Source organism: Oncorhynchus masou, unplaced genomic scaffold (genome assembly GCF_036934945.1).
Source record: "Oncorhynchus masou masou isolate Uvic2021 unplaced genomic scaffold, UVic_Omas_1.1 unplaced_scaffold_5249, whole genome shotgun sequence".
NCBI lineage: Eukaryota > Metazoa > Chordata > Actinopteri > Salmoniformes > Salmonidae > Oncorhynchus > Oncorhynchus masou.
This window is the reverse complement of record NW_027011657.1, coordinates 7,501-21,526: the sequence shown is the minus strand read 5'-3', so window position 1 is coordinate 21,526 and position 14,026 is coordinate 7,501. Positions and strand designations below refer to the sequence as shown.

At 49.6% G+C, this 14,026-nt stretch overlaps 1 protein-coding gene across 1 annotated transcript; it reads right to left on the bottom strand.

The window, feature by feature from the left end:
* Positions 1-4,502: 4,502 nt before the first annotated feature.
* Positions 4,503-5,479, bottom strand: LOC135535879 (uncharacterized; the record flags this gene model as incomplete). Its single annotated transcript, XM_064962294.1, has 1 exon — positions 4,503-5,479. A coding segment is annotated over one exon (977 nt), but the record flags the coding sequence as incomplete, so codon positions are not given.
* Between the last annotated feature and the right edge of the window lie 8,547 nt (positions 5,480-14,026).

Sequence of the window (14,026 nt, the reverse complement as noted above, 5' to 3'; positions counted from 1 at the left end):
AGCAGCAGAAACTAAACCTATATAGCCTAGTTTAGTAGGCTAGTATCTATAAACAACCTATTCTAATAGGTCAGTGTGTTTGTTTGGGGGGGATAAAGTAAAGACCACAGGTGTTTCTGCTAGAGACTATTCTCTACTTTCCATCTACTTTTTCTTTGCTTTCTCTCCTTTTCTTTCAATCTCATTATTTCTCTCATACATTTATTCTCTCTCCCCCCTCTCTCAACCCCTCTCTCCCCCTCTCTCTCCCCCTCTCAACCAACCTCTCCCCTCCTCCCCCTCCCCCTCTCTCTCCCCCTCTATCCCCCTCTCTCAACCCCCTCTCCCTCCCTCCCTCTCTCTCTCCCCCCCTCCCTCTCTCTGTGCAGGTGTGCTGGCAGTGTGTTTGACGTGTGTGGTTGTTTGCAGCATAGCAAACGAGGGGGGGGGCAGGGTGTGAGGTCACCTCAGGTGAACTGTGTTGAGGGAGAGAGAGGCGGGGTCTAGAGAAGAGGGGGAGTAAACTGACGTAGAGAGAGAGAGAGTGTTGTGCCTGTTCAGCTAGTCCTCTGAAAGTCTAGAGAGAGAGAGAGAATGTGAGATGATCACTCTATTTGTGATATGAAAGGAAGGAGGAGTGAAAGAGGGAGAGAGAACGAGAGAGGGATAGGGAGAGAGAGCGGGAGAAAAGAGAGAGAGGGCTAGAGAGAGAGGGAGCTCCTCTACAGGGAAGGTTTTCTGAGGTCACAGTACTGAATATCACAGAGGAATGTGGAATGCTGAACCGTTGCCAACGCAAACACACCGGCCCAGCCACCGCCGCCCCCAATGGCTGTCAAGGGCCGCTTTATACACTCACACACACTGAGAGACACACACACACACGCACAAGATGTGTGTTCTCACACACACACACACACACACATACACAAAACGTGCGCACACAAACACAAACTCAGAGACGCACACATTCAAACATGCACACACACACATGCATACTGTCAACACATTGACCCATAATCATTTTTGATAAGTTGAGTTGACAGCAGAGAACAATGGTCTATGGGGTTCAAACTTAAAGACCTTTTAATGACAGTAGTTTTCTGCAGCCATGATTAATCACTGTGGACACACACACACACCTACACACACACACTCTCTCATCCACGTTTACAGTGACTCATACACAGTCCACACACACGCTCTCTTTGATGTTTTGTCAAGGACTTATATCCGCCATCTAAAAATACGATGCATTGAAATGTAAGAAAGACCACCTTTAAGGAAAAAGAAATCACCTAAAATGCAAATAAAAAATCCATGTTCTGGGGCCAAGAAAATGTTCCATTCTTCCTTAATGTTAATGCCAAAGACTAAATGAGAATCAGTCAGCGCATAAGTTATGGATTTAGCATTCAGGGAGTGAAGCTGTGAAACAGCAGGATTTTGGACAGGTCCCGGGGATGGGGAATGAAGGGATGAGTGTGTGTGTGTGCCTGCACGGGTGTTCGCAGGTTTTCACTTGGGTCCATGTGTGAGCTTTTAGCTGAGGGTCTTTGTCATATAGTTAGGTGAGGAATATCCTACGGTTGTGTGTAAAGGTCTCTACATCTCTACATGTAGGATGTGTATAGCAGCCAATATGTTTTCTTTTCTTTTGTTTCCTGGCTACATAAGTCTACTGTACTGTGTACCAGGGGCAGTGGCAGCAGGCTGAATTTAAAGGAACACGATATATACCCCCTCTCCTCCCATCCCTCGTTCCTTCCCACCCTCCCTCTCCTTCCTTCCTTCCCACCCTCCCTCTCCTTCCTTCCTTCCCACCCTCCCTCTCCTTCCTTCCCACCCTCCCTCTCCTTCCTTCCCACCCACCCTCCCTCTTCCTTCCTTCCTTCCTTCCTTCCTTCCTTCCTTCCTTCCTTCCTCCTTCCTTCCTTCCTTCCTTCCTTCCTTCCCAACCTCCCTCTCCTTCCTTCCTTCCTTCCTTCCTTCCTTCCTTCCTTCCTTCCTTCCTTCCTTCCTTCCTTCCTTCTTTCCTTCCCTCTCTCTGTGAAGATGCTTGTCTCTGGGGTGGCTGGAGCAGGCGAGGGTTCAGGGGTCAGAGCTCAGACTAACTGAGAGGCTCAGCTGGTGTTTGATGTGGGGAGCAGCACAGCAGATCAAGTACTGCAGATTCCTCCCTGTCTGACACCACACACACACACACACACACACACACACACACACACACACACACACACACACACACACACACATATACACACACACATACACACATCGTCTTTACAGCTCATCTCTCTTTTTTGGCAGCATTCTCTCTTCTCCCCTTCCCTGCCTCCCTTTCCCTCTCTCCTTCTCTCTCTGTCTTTAAATTCAACTGAACTCAAGGACCTCGGCTGTTACGTAAATGGGTTAAACACAGACACACGTGAGCACATACAGAGGCGCGGAACACACCCACACACCCACACACACACACAGAGCAGGCCCTCGCTAACTGTGGCTTCCTAAGGTCAGGTCAACAGACACCTAGTGCCTAATGCCTCCGTTGGTGTTCTCCAGCGTGGTAACAGCTGAGGGGACAGAAACATGGGCTGTTTTGGTTAGTTGGTGTCGTCGCTGTCACTCTCATGGTTCCCACATGTACATTATGGCCTCAGCAGTGTTTGTGTGTGGGGGAAATGACTGTGACTGTGACTGTCCCCTGAAGTGACTGTCCCTGTAATTGTACCCTGTCACCTCCCTCCAAGGGCAGGGACCTCAACATACTTAAGTGCAGATTCAATATTTATTGTGGTTGGATGTTCCAGACATATTGCTCACCGTGTCTGCTGCAGAGGGACAAGAGAGAGACATTAAATAAGGAGTTTTGACCAGTCATGGAAATAGAAATGGTGCAGATACAGCCAACTAGCGCAAAAATAATATTGCAATATTGTCTAAACGATACGATGTATTGTAAAAATAAAATAAAAAATGATATCCTGAACTTTATCGATTGAGTCAAAACACCAACCTGATCTCATAGTTTCACTGTAAGAGTTGCCGTAATTGGATGAAAGTGGGTTCCGATGGGCTACAAGGCAAAAACAGAAACACCTGATAGGGTTAAGTGGAGGTGTTCATTCTGAGTAGCTCGGGCAATGGTTTGGGGAAGCATTTTCAAAACCTATGAAGTGAATTCATCACACTGGAACAGCCCCAATAGTGCATCTAAATCAATGGACTCCGCTGTCCTGGCGTCGTGAGGGAGTTTGTTCCACCATTGGGGGGCCAGAGGTCTTAAAACCTATGAAGTATCATCAACTACTCCCCCTGCTTGCTAGAGGACTGTGAACTGCCATGGCCAGTGGTCTTAGCAGCGCTCTGGCTCTGAGACTCAGGACATGGATTTTTGAGCTTCGACGAATGCATTTATCAATGTCCTCAGGACCTTCTCAGATGTCTGAAATCGACCTCTATCTTGTGACCAGCCTAAAGCAGCCACACACTCAGTGCAGCACAGCATGGAGTCCAAAGTACAGGTGTTGTGTGATGACTCACAGACTGGGCTGCTCTCCTCCTTCTCTGTTTGTAAATATGGGGTTAGTCTGTTGAACACAGCTTAAGTTCCCAAACACTTTCATTTGTGTTACTGTAGGGGAAGGACACAGCTGGGGCAAGGCACAGAGAGAGAGACACACACATAGGAGTACACAGCAACACACACAGCAACACACACACACACACACACACACACACACACACACACACACACACACACACACACACACACACACACACACACACACACACACACACACACACACACACACACACACACACACACACACACACAGCATCCTTAAACAGTGTCTTGCCTACCATAGTTGTAGCCTGCCAGTCTCTGTGTAGAGGCTGTGTTTTGGCCGACCTGCCCGACTCTCTCTCCATTAAGGCAGTAAGCAGCGTGTGTCAGTTGACAGTTAGGGCTTCTTTATATGACTGTCTATCTACTTAATGTGGCCCCTGAGGCCCCTCAGCGGTGGCACTACACTCTACAGCTTAGTAGCATTTCAATTCAAGACTTAGCCCACTAAGAATGATGTGTGGTATGGGAGGGTTTTCTCTGGTTACCTGGGAGGGTGGTATGGGAAGGTTTTCTCTGGTTACCTGGGAGGGTGGTATGGGAAGGTTTTCTCTGGTTGTCTGGGAGGGTGGTATGGGAAGGTTTTCTCTGGTTACCTGGGAGGGTGGTATGGGAAGGTTTTCTCTGGTGCCTGGGAGGGTGGTATGGGGGTTTTCTCTGGTTGCCTGGGGGGTGGTATGGGAAGGTTTTCTCTGGTTGTCTGGGAGGGTGGTATGGGAAGGTTTTCTCTGGTTGTCTGGGAGGGTGGTATGGGAAGGTTTTCTCTGGTTGCCTGGGAGGGTGGTATGGGAAGGTTTTCTCTGGTTGTCTGGGAGGGTGGTATGGGAAGGTTTTCTCTGGTCGCCTGGGAGGGTGGTATGGGAGGGTTTTCTCTGGTTGCCTGGGGGGTGGTTACCTGGGTATGGGAGGGTTTTCTCTGGGAGGGTGGGAGGGTGGTATGGGAGGGTTTTTCTGGTTGTCTGGGAGGGTGGTATGGGAGGGTTTTCTCTGGTTGTCTGGGGGGTGGTATGGGAGGGTTTTTCTCTGGTTGCCTGGGGGGTGGTATGGGAGGGTTTTTTCTGGGAGGGTGGTATGGGAGGGTTTTCTCTGGTTGCCTGGGAGGGTGGTATGGGAGGGTTTTCTCTGGTTGCCTGGGAGGGTGGTATGGGAGGGTTTTCTCTGGTTGCCTGGGAGGGTGGTATGGGAGGGTTTTCTCTGGTTGCCTGGGAGGGTGGTATGGGAGGGTTTTCTCTGGTCGCCTGCCTGGGAGGGTGGTATGGGAGGGTTTTCTCTGGTTGTCTGGGAGGGTGGTATGGGAGGGTTTTCTCTGGTTGTCTGGGAGGGTGGTATGGGAGGGTTTTCTCTGGTTGCCTGGGAGGGTGGTATGGGAGGGTTTTCTCTGGTTGTCTGGGAGGGTGGTATGGGAGGGTTTTCTCTGGTTGCCTGGGAGGGTGGTATGGGAGGGTTTTCTCTGGTTGCCTGGGGGGGTGGTATGGGAGGGTTTTCTCTGGTTCTGGTTGCCTGGGGGGTGGTATGGGAGGGGTTGTCTGGGAGGGTGGTATGGGAGGGTTTTCTCTGGTTGCCTGGGGGGTGGTATGGGAGGGTTTTCTCTGGTTGTCTGGGAGGGTGGTATGGGAGGGTGGTTGTTATTGGAGGGTTTTCTCTGGTTGCCTGGGAGGGTGGTATGGGAGGGTTTCTCTGGTTCTGGGAGGGTTTTCTCTGGTTGCCTGGGAGGGTGGTATGGGAGGGTTTTCTCTGGTTGCCTGGGAGGGTGGTATGGGAGGGTTTTCTCTGGTTGCCTGGGAGGGTTTTCTCTGGTTGCCTGGGGGGTGGTATGGGAGGGTTTTCTCTGGTTGCCTGGGAGGGTGGTATGGGAGGGTTTTCTCTGGTTGCCTGGGAGGGTGGTATGGGAGGGTTCTTTTATTTACATTGTTTTCTTCTACTTCTTCTTCTTCTTAATATGAAATGATATGAATGGAGGTATTGTGCCTGTGACTGCCCCCAACGAAGGCATGACAAAATACATACAAATGTTGTCAACCAAAAAAAGTCCTAGCCCACTATTAGTCTTCAAAGCATTTGTCTTCTCAACGTCAGTGAAGCTGTACGTACTTATTGAGTGCAGGTGGCCGAGATAATAGCTACTGTAACTGTGTTAGCGGCATAGTAAAGAGCATTCAACTTCATAGTCACTCTGTGAGGTTTTTGAGTGCACAGGTCCACGCTAACACCACCAACAGTTTATTACAACTCCTGCTGCCTGTCCTTAACAGAGCAGGGTTACATCACCCATAGAATGAAATACAACACTATCTTTATCATGCCATTACCCCGCAGGATCTCTGATCTCTGTTTGACCCCTAATGCCCTAACTTCTGTCTGTCACACACACACACACACACACACACACACACACACACACACACACACACACACACACACACACACACACACACACACACACACACACACACACACACACACACACATACACACTACACACACACACATAACTAACTCCCTAACTCCTGCCCCATCAAGACCATATTAGCATGAATGTGTCCCAACTGGCACCCTATTCCCTATATAGTGCACTACTTTTGATGGGGCTCTGATCAAATGGCCCTATGGGTTCTGGTCAAAATTAGTGCACTACACAGGGAATAGGATGCCAGTTGAGAGGCAGACTAATGTACTGATGACAGTATCAGCCCTGGTTCAGTCCCAAAGTGGCTTAGCCTGGCCGGGGTCAGAGGTCAGAGGCTCAGTGGGGGAGGGTCAACGGCCAAAGCATCATCCAACCCATCCAACTCATTAAACCCAACCCTCATGCCACACTAGAGGCATGTTGGTGGCAATGGCCAAGTATGGGTATACATACACACACACACACAGTATACAGTGTACATACACACACAGTATACATACACACACTCAGCTGTGACAGTAAACACACTTTAAATCCAATGGGGATTACAAATCCACTTAGGTCGAGTCAAGAGTTGAGCGTGTCAGCTGCAGGTCGACGCTACGCAGCACCCAAACGGATGCACTTCTGCACCGCACTGTTTCATGTGTATGTGTGTGTGTGTGTGTGTGTGTGTGTGTGTGTGTGTGTGTGTGTGAGCGAGTGAGAGAGAGAGAAAGTGTGTGTGTGTGTATGAGAGTGAGTGTGTGAGTGTGTGTGTGTGTGTGTGTGTCTGAGAGAGAGAGAGAGAGAGAGAGAGAAGAGTACTGTATGTGTGATTGTTGTATGAGAGAGAGAGAGAGAGAGTGTGTGTGTGTGAGAGAGAGAGAGAGAGAGAGAGAGAGAGAGAGAGAGAGTACTGTATGAGAGAGAGAGAGAGATTGTGTGTGTGTGAGAGAGAGAGAGAAAGTGTGTGTGTGTGAGAGAGAGAGTGTGAGCATGAGCATGAGTGGGCATGTGTTTGTATTATTGTTGAGGCCAGTCCGACATAGACAGTGTTATGTCAACCTCCTCTGTCTCCCCTCTCATTCCCCAAGATGTTCAGACTGACATGTCCTCTGAGACTCCTCTTCTCTGTTCTCAACTTGAACTGTTTTGCAATTCTGATTCTGAAAAGACAGACAGATGAGGGGATGGAATTATAGTGTAGGAAAACAACGAGAGAAAGAAAACAAGGAGAAGAGAGGGAGAAAGACAAACAGAGAGACAGAGAACAAGGAGAAGAGAGAGAGAAAGAAAGACAAACAGAGACAGAGAACAAGGAGAAGAGAGAGAGAAAGAAAGACAAACAGAGAGACAGAGAACAAGGAGAAGAGAGAGAGAAAGAAAGACAAACAGAGAGACAGAGAACAAGGAGAAGAGAGAGAGAAAGAAAGACAGAGACAGAGAACAAGGAGAAGACAGACAGAGAAACAGAGAGAAAGAGAAACAGAGAGACAGTCAGAGTTTGTGGTGAATGATCCTTCATCTTTTGAGTCCTGAATAATGACATCATATGATGTTGACTTTAATCACATCTGTTTGTGTGATTTCTTCTCCCTCTCAATTCCCACCGGACCTCCCCAGTTCTTGGAATGGACTGCGGCTTGACCTGCCAAAAATAATCGCTTGTTTGCTGCTATTTACTTAAATCTGTCAAAGAGTTACTGTTGGAGAACTCATGCTGTTAGTTATGATTCTGCTGTGAGTGTGTGTGTGTGTGTAGGGGGGTGGAAGCTCACACACAACTGGGAGAATGGTATAGAACATTACACACACACACACACACACACACACACACACACACACACACACACACACACACACACACACACACACACACACACACACACACACACACACACACTAGACACATACAGTGTGAGTACAAAACCTGGCACACAGAGAAGGTTCATCTTCACGTCTCTGTGTGGGACCAGAGAGGAACCTGCTTGAGAAAAAACACAGACTGAGAGAGAAAGAAAGGAGTGGTGTGTCAGGGGAGGGTTATTGTTAGACTGGAGTGTCAGGGAAGGGTTAATGTTAGACTGGAGTGTCAGGGGAGGGTTAGTGTTAGACTGGAGTGTCAGGGAAGGGTTAATGTTAGACTGGAGTGTCAGGGAAGGGTTAATGTTAGAATGGAGGGGAGGGTTAGTGTTAGACTGGAGTGTCAGGGGAGGGTTATTGTTAGACTGGAGTGTCAGGGAAGGGTTAATGTTAGACTGGAGTGTCAGGGGAGGGTTAGTGTTAGACTGGAGTGTCAGGGGAGGGTTGTGTTAGACTGGAGTGTCAGGGGGTTAATGTTAGACTGGAGTGTCAGGGGAGGGTTAGTGTTAGACTGGAGTGTCAGGGGAGGGTTAGTGTTAGACTGGAATGTGAGGGGAGGGTTAATGTTAGAGTGGAGTGTAAGGGGAGGGTTAGTGTTAGATTGAGTGTCAGGGGAGGGTTAGTGTTAGATTGAGTGTCAGGGGAGGGTTAATGTTAGACTGGAGTGTCAGGGGAGTGTTAGACTGGAGTGTCAGGGGAGGGTTAGTGTTAGACTGGTAGTGTCAGGGGAGTGTTAGAATGGAGTGTCAGGGGAGTGTTAGACTAGAGTGTCAGGGGAGTGTTAGACTAGATTGTCAGGGGAGTGTTAGACTGGAGTGTCAAGGGAGGGTTAGACTGGAGTGTCAGGGAGGGAGTGTTAGACTGGAGTGTCAGGGGGGTTAGACTGGTGTCAGGGGAGTGTTAGACTGGAGTGTCAGGGGAGTGTTAGACTGGGGTGTCAGGGGGTGTTAGACTGGGGTGTCAGGGGGTGTGTTAGACTGGGGTGTCAGGGAGTGTTAGACTGGGGTGTCAGGGGGTGTTAGACTGGGGTGTCAGGGGGAGTGTTAGACTGGGGTGTCAGGGGAGTGTTAGACTGGAGTGTCAGGGGAGTGTTAGACTAGATTGTCAGGGGAGTGTTAGACTGGGTGTCAGGGGAGGGTTAGACTGGGGTGTCAGGGGTGTGTTAGACTGGAGTGTCAGGGGAGTGTTAGACTGGGGTGTCAGGGGAGTGTTAGACTGGAGTGTCAGGGGAGTGTTAGACTGGAGTGTCAGGGGAGTGTTAGACTGGAGTGTCAGGGGAGTGTTAGACTGGGGTGTCAGGGAGTGTTAGACTGGGGTGTCAGGGGAGTGTTAGACTGGAGTGTCAGGGGAGTGTTAGACTGGGGTGTCAGGGGAGTGTTAGACTGGGGTGTCAGGGGAGTGTTAGACTGGGGTGTCAGGGGAGTGTTAGACTGGGGTGTCAGGGGAGTGTTAGACTGGGGTGTCAGGGGAGTGTTAGACTGGGGTGTCAGGGGAGTGTTAGACTGGGGTGTCAGGGGAGTGTTAGACTGGGGTGTCAGGGGAGTGTTAGACTGGAGTGTCAGGAGAGTGTTAGACTGGAGTGTCAGGAGAGTGTTAGACTGGAGTGTCAGGGAGTGTTAGACTGGGGTGTCAGGGGAGTGTTAGACTGGAGTGTCAGGGGAGTGTTAGACTGGGGTGTCACGGGAGTGTTAGACTGGGGTGTCAGGGGAGTGTTAGACTGGGGTGTCAGGGGAGTGTTAGACTGGGGTGTCAGGGGAGTGTTAGACTGGAGTGTCAGGGGAGTGTTAGACTGGAGTGTCAGGGGAGTGTTAGACTGGAGTGTCAGGGGAGTGTTAGACTGGAGTGTCAGGGAGTGTTAGACTGGGGTGTCAGGGGAGTGTTAGACTGGAGTGTCAGGGGAGTGTTAGACTCAGGGGAGTGTTAGACTGGAGTGTCAAGGGAGGGTTAGACTGGAGTGTCAGGGAGGGTTATTGTTAGACTGGCGTGTCAGACTGGAGTGTTAGACTGGAGTGTCAGGGGAGTGTTAGACTGGCATGTCAGGGGAGTGTTAGACTGGGTGTGTCAGGGGGTGTTAGACTGGCGTGTCAGGGGAGTGTTAGACTAGAGTGTCAGGTGAGTGTTAGACTGGGGTGTCAGGGGAGTGTTAGACTGGGGTGTCAGGGGAGTGTTAGACTGGGGTGTCAGGAGAGTGTTAGACTGGGGTGTCAGGGGAGTGTTAGACTGGGAGTGTCAGGGGAGTGTTAGACTGGGGTGTCAGGGAGTGTTAGACTGGGTGTGTCAGGGGAGTGTTAGACTGGGGTGTCAGGGAGTGTTAGACTGGAGTGTCAGGGGAGTGTTAGACTGGGGTGTCAGGGGAGTGTTAGACTGGGGTGTCAGGGGAGTGTTAGACTGGGGTGTCAGGGGAGTGTTAGACTGGGGTGTCAGGGGAGTGTTAGACTGGGGTGTCAGGGGAGTGTTAGACTGGGGTGTCAGGGGAGTGTTAGACTGGGTGTCAGGGAGTGTTAGACTGGGGTGTCAGGGGAGTGTTAGACTGGGTGTCAGGGAGTGTTAGACTGGGGTGTCAGGGGAGTGTTAGACTGGGGTGTCAGGGGAGTGTTAGACTGGGGTGTCAGGGAGTGTTAGACTGGGTGTGTCAGGGGAGTGTTAGACTGGGTGTCAGGGGAGTGTTAGACTGGGGTGTCAGGGGAGTGTTAGACTGGGTGTCAGGGGAGTGTTAGACTGGGTGTCAGGGGAGTGTTAGACTGGGTGTCAGGGGAGTGTTAGACTGGGGTGTCAGGGGAGTGTTAGACTGGGTGTGTCAGGGGAGTGTTAGACTGGGTGTGTCAGGGGAGTGTTAGACTGGGTGTGTCAGGGGAGTGTTAGACTGGGTGTGTCAGATGAGGGATGTACTTTTTTTCCGCTTCATGAAAGGGGGAGGTCGAGGGAAATAGAGAGAGAGAGAGAACGGTCAAGAGCATACAAGGTGAAGGCATACCAGATAGCTGTCTGCTCCTCCCTTCCTTCTTTCTCCCTTTCCCCCTCTCCTACTCCACCACCAGCAAAACCAAAATCCCAGTTTGGAGTCTGGAAAACCCAAACATTCCCAGCTGGAGTGAGTCTATACCAGGGGTCATCAACTAAATTCAGCTGAGGGAGGATTTTTTTCTTGAGTGGATGGTCAGGGGGCTGGAACTTAATTACAAATAATTTGTAGACTACAAATTGACCGCAAGAAGCCCAAACAGATGTGATATTAGACTAAAACGTAATAATTTCAAACCTTGCTTACATTTATATATGATCACATACACTGAGTATACGAAACATTAAGGACACCTACTCTTTCCATGACACAGACTGACCAGGTGAATCCAAGTGAAAGCTATGATCCCTTATTGATTTTAAATCCACTTCAATCAGTGTAGATGAAATGGATTGAAACATGTTAAAAAATAATTTTTAAGTCTTGAAACAAATGAGACATGGTTTGTGTATGTGTGTATTTCAGAGGCTGAATGGGCAAGCCAAAACATGGAAGTGCCTTTGAACGGGGTATGGTAGTAGGTGCCAGGCGCACTGGTTTGTGTCAAGAACTGCAACGTTGCTGGGTATTTCACACTCAACAGTTACCTGTGTGTATCAAGAATGGTCCACCACCCAAAGGACATCCAGCCAACTTGACACAACTGTGGGAAGCATTGGAGTCAACATGGACCAGCATCCCTGTGGAACACTTTCAACACCATGTAGAGTCCATGCCTTGACGAATTAAGGCTTTTCTGAGGGCAAAAGGGCAAATGAATATTAGGAAGGTGTTCTTAATGTTTGGTATACCCAGTGTTTATCTCTCTATTGTGCCTGGGAATACTTTGGAACAGATTTTAAAAATTCAAATGACTTGGAGCTGATTTGCTGGTGTTTTTACAGTCTTTTATGTCCAGCAACAACAAAAAGTGAGCCGCCAGTTGGGGAACCCTGGTGTGTACACACACACACACACACACACACACACACACACACACACACACACACACACACACACACACACACACACACACACACACACACACACACACACACACACACACACAGTAACACTAACACTAACATTCAGTCAGCTAGTCTCCCCGTTGGTAGGTAGCTAACATTCAGTCAGCTAGTCTCCCCATAGGTAGGTAGCTAACATTCAGTCAGCTAGTCTCCCCGTTGGTAGGTAGCTAACATTCAGTCAGCTAGTCTCCCGTTGGTAGGTAGCTAACATTCAGTCAGCTAGTCTCCCCGTTGGTAGGTAGCTAACATTCAGTCAGCTAGTCTTCCCGTTGGTAGGTAGCTAACATTCAGTCAGCTAGTCTCCCGTTGGTAGGTAGCTAACATTCAGTCAGCTAGTCTCCCCATTGGTAGGTAGCTAACATTCAGTCAGCTAGTCTCCCCGTTGGTAGGTAGCTAACATTCAGTCAGCTAGTCTCCCCATAGGTAGGTAGCTAACATTCAGTCAGCTAGTCTCCCCGTTGGTAGGTAGCTAACATTCAGTCAGCTAGTCTCCCCATAGGTAGGTAGCTAACATTCAGTCAGCTAGTCACCCCGTTGGTAGGTAGCTAACATTCAGTCAGCTAGTCTCCCCGTTGGTAGGTAGCTAACATTCAGTCAGCTAGTCTCCCCGTTGGTAGGTAGCTAACATTCAGTCAGCTAGTCTCCCCGTTGGTAGGTAGCTAACATTCAGTCAGCTAGTCTCCCCATAGGTAGGTAGCTAACATTCAGTCAGCTAGTCTCCCTGTTGGTAGGTAGCTAACATTCAGTTAGCTAGTCTCCCCGTTGGTAGGTAGCTAACATTCAGTCAGCTAGTCTCCCCGTTGGTAGGTAGCTAACATTCAGTCAGCTAGTCTCCCCGTTGGTAGGTAGCTAACATTCAGTCAGCTAGTCTCCCCGTTGGTAGGTAGCTAACATTCAGTCAGCTAGTCTCCCTGTTGGTAGGTAGCTAACATTCAGTCAGCTAGTCTCCCGGTAGGTAGGTAGCTAACATTCAGTCAGCTAGTCTCCCCGTAGGTAGGTAGCTAACATTCAGTCAGCTAGTCTCCCTGTTGGTAGGTAGCTAACATTCAGTCAGCTAGTCTCTTCCCTCATGGCCACAGCTCAGCAGAGGGGATAAGATTCAGTGCTGTCTGCCATCAAAGGACCTGTCACCACCACATTGGAGTCAGCTACTCTCTCTCTCACAGCTGTGTTATACCACATTCATAGGGGTATTTTGAGTTAGGGGAAAAACACAGTCAGCTAGTGGAGGAGGTGGAGGAAAAGGAGGGAGAAAGTGGGAACGAGTCAGAAAGGAGAGAGAATCTGAGAGGGTAGCTAAGTATGTAGGGGGATGGACTCTCCCTGTTAGGGAGGAGAAAGAGAGATAGGGAGGAGAGATTATGTTAGGGAGAAAGAGAGAGGGGGAAGAGAAATGGGGAGAAACAGCTCAGCAGAGGGGGATAAGAGAGAGGGGGAAGAGAGTGTTGGGAGGAGAAAAGAGACCTGTCACCAGACAGCTAATGGAGGAGAAAAGAGACTCTCTAGGGGGGAGAGAGCTGTGTTGGGGGACCACATTCATAGGGGGTATTTTGAGTTAGGGGGAGAAAAGAGAGAGGGTGGAAGAGAGTGTTGGAGGGGAAAGGAGATAGGGGAAAAAGGAGGGGGAGAAAGTGGGAAGAGGTGTTAGGGAGGAGAAAGAAGAGAGGGGGAAGAGAGTGTTTGGGAGGAGAAAGGAGATGGAAGAGAGTGTTAGGGAGGAGAAAGAGAGAGAGGGGGAAGAGAGTGTTAGGGAGGAGAAAAGAGAGAGGGGGAAGAGAGTGTTAGGGAGGAGAAAGAGAGAGAGGGGGAAGAGAGTGTTAGGGAGGAGAAAGAGAGAGAGGGGGAAGAGAGTGTTAGGGAGGAGAAAGAGAGAGAGGGGGAAGAGAGTGTTAGGGAGGAGAAAGAGAGACAGGTGGAAGAGAGTGTTAGGGAGGAGAAAGAGAGAGATGGGGAAGAGACTGTTAGGGAGGAGAAAGAGAGAGAGGGGGAAGAGAGTGTTAGGGAGGAGAAAGAGAGAGATGGGGAAGAGAGTGTTAGGGAGGAGAAAGAGAGAGAGGGGGAAGAGAGTGTTAGGGAGGGAGGAGAAGAGAGAGAGGGGAAGAGAGTGTATGTTAGGGGAAAGAGAGAGAGGGGGAAGA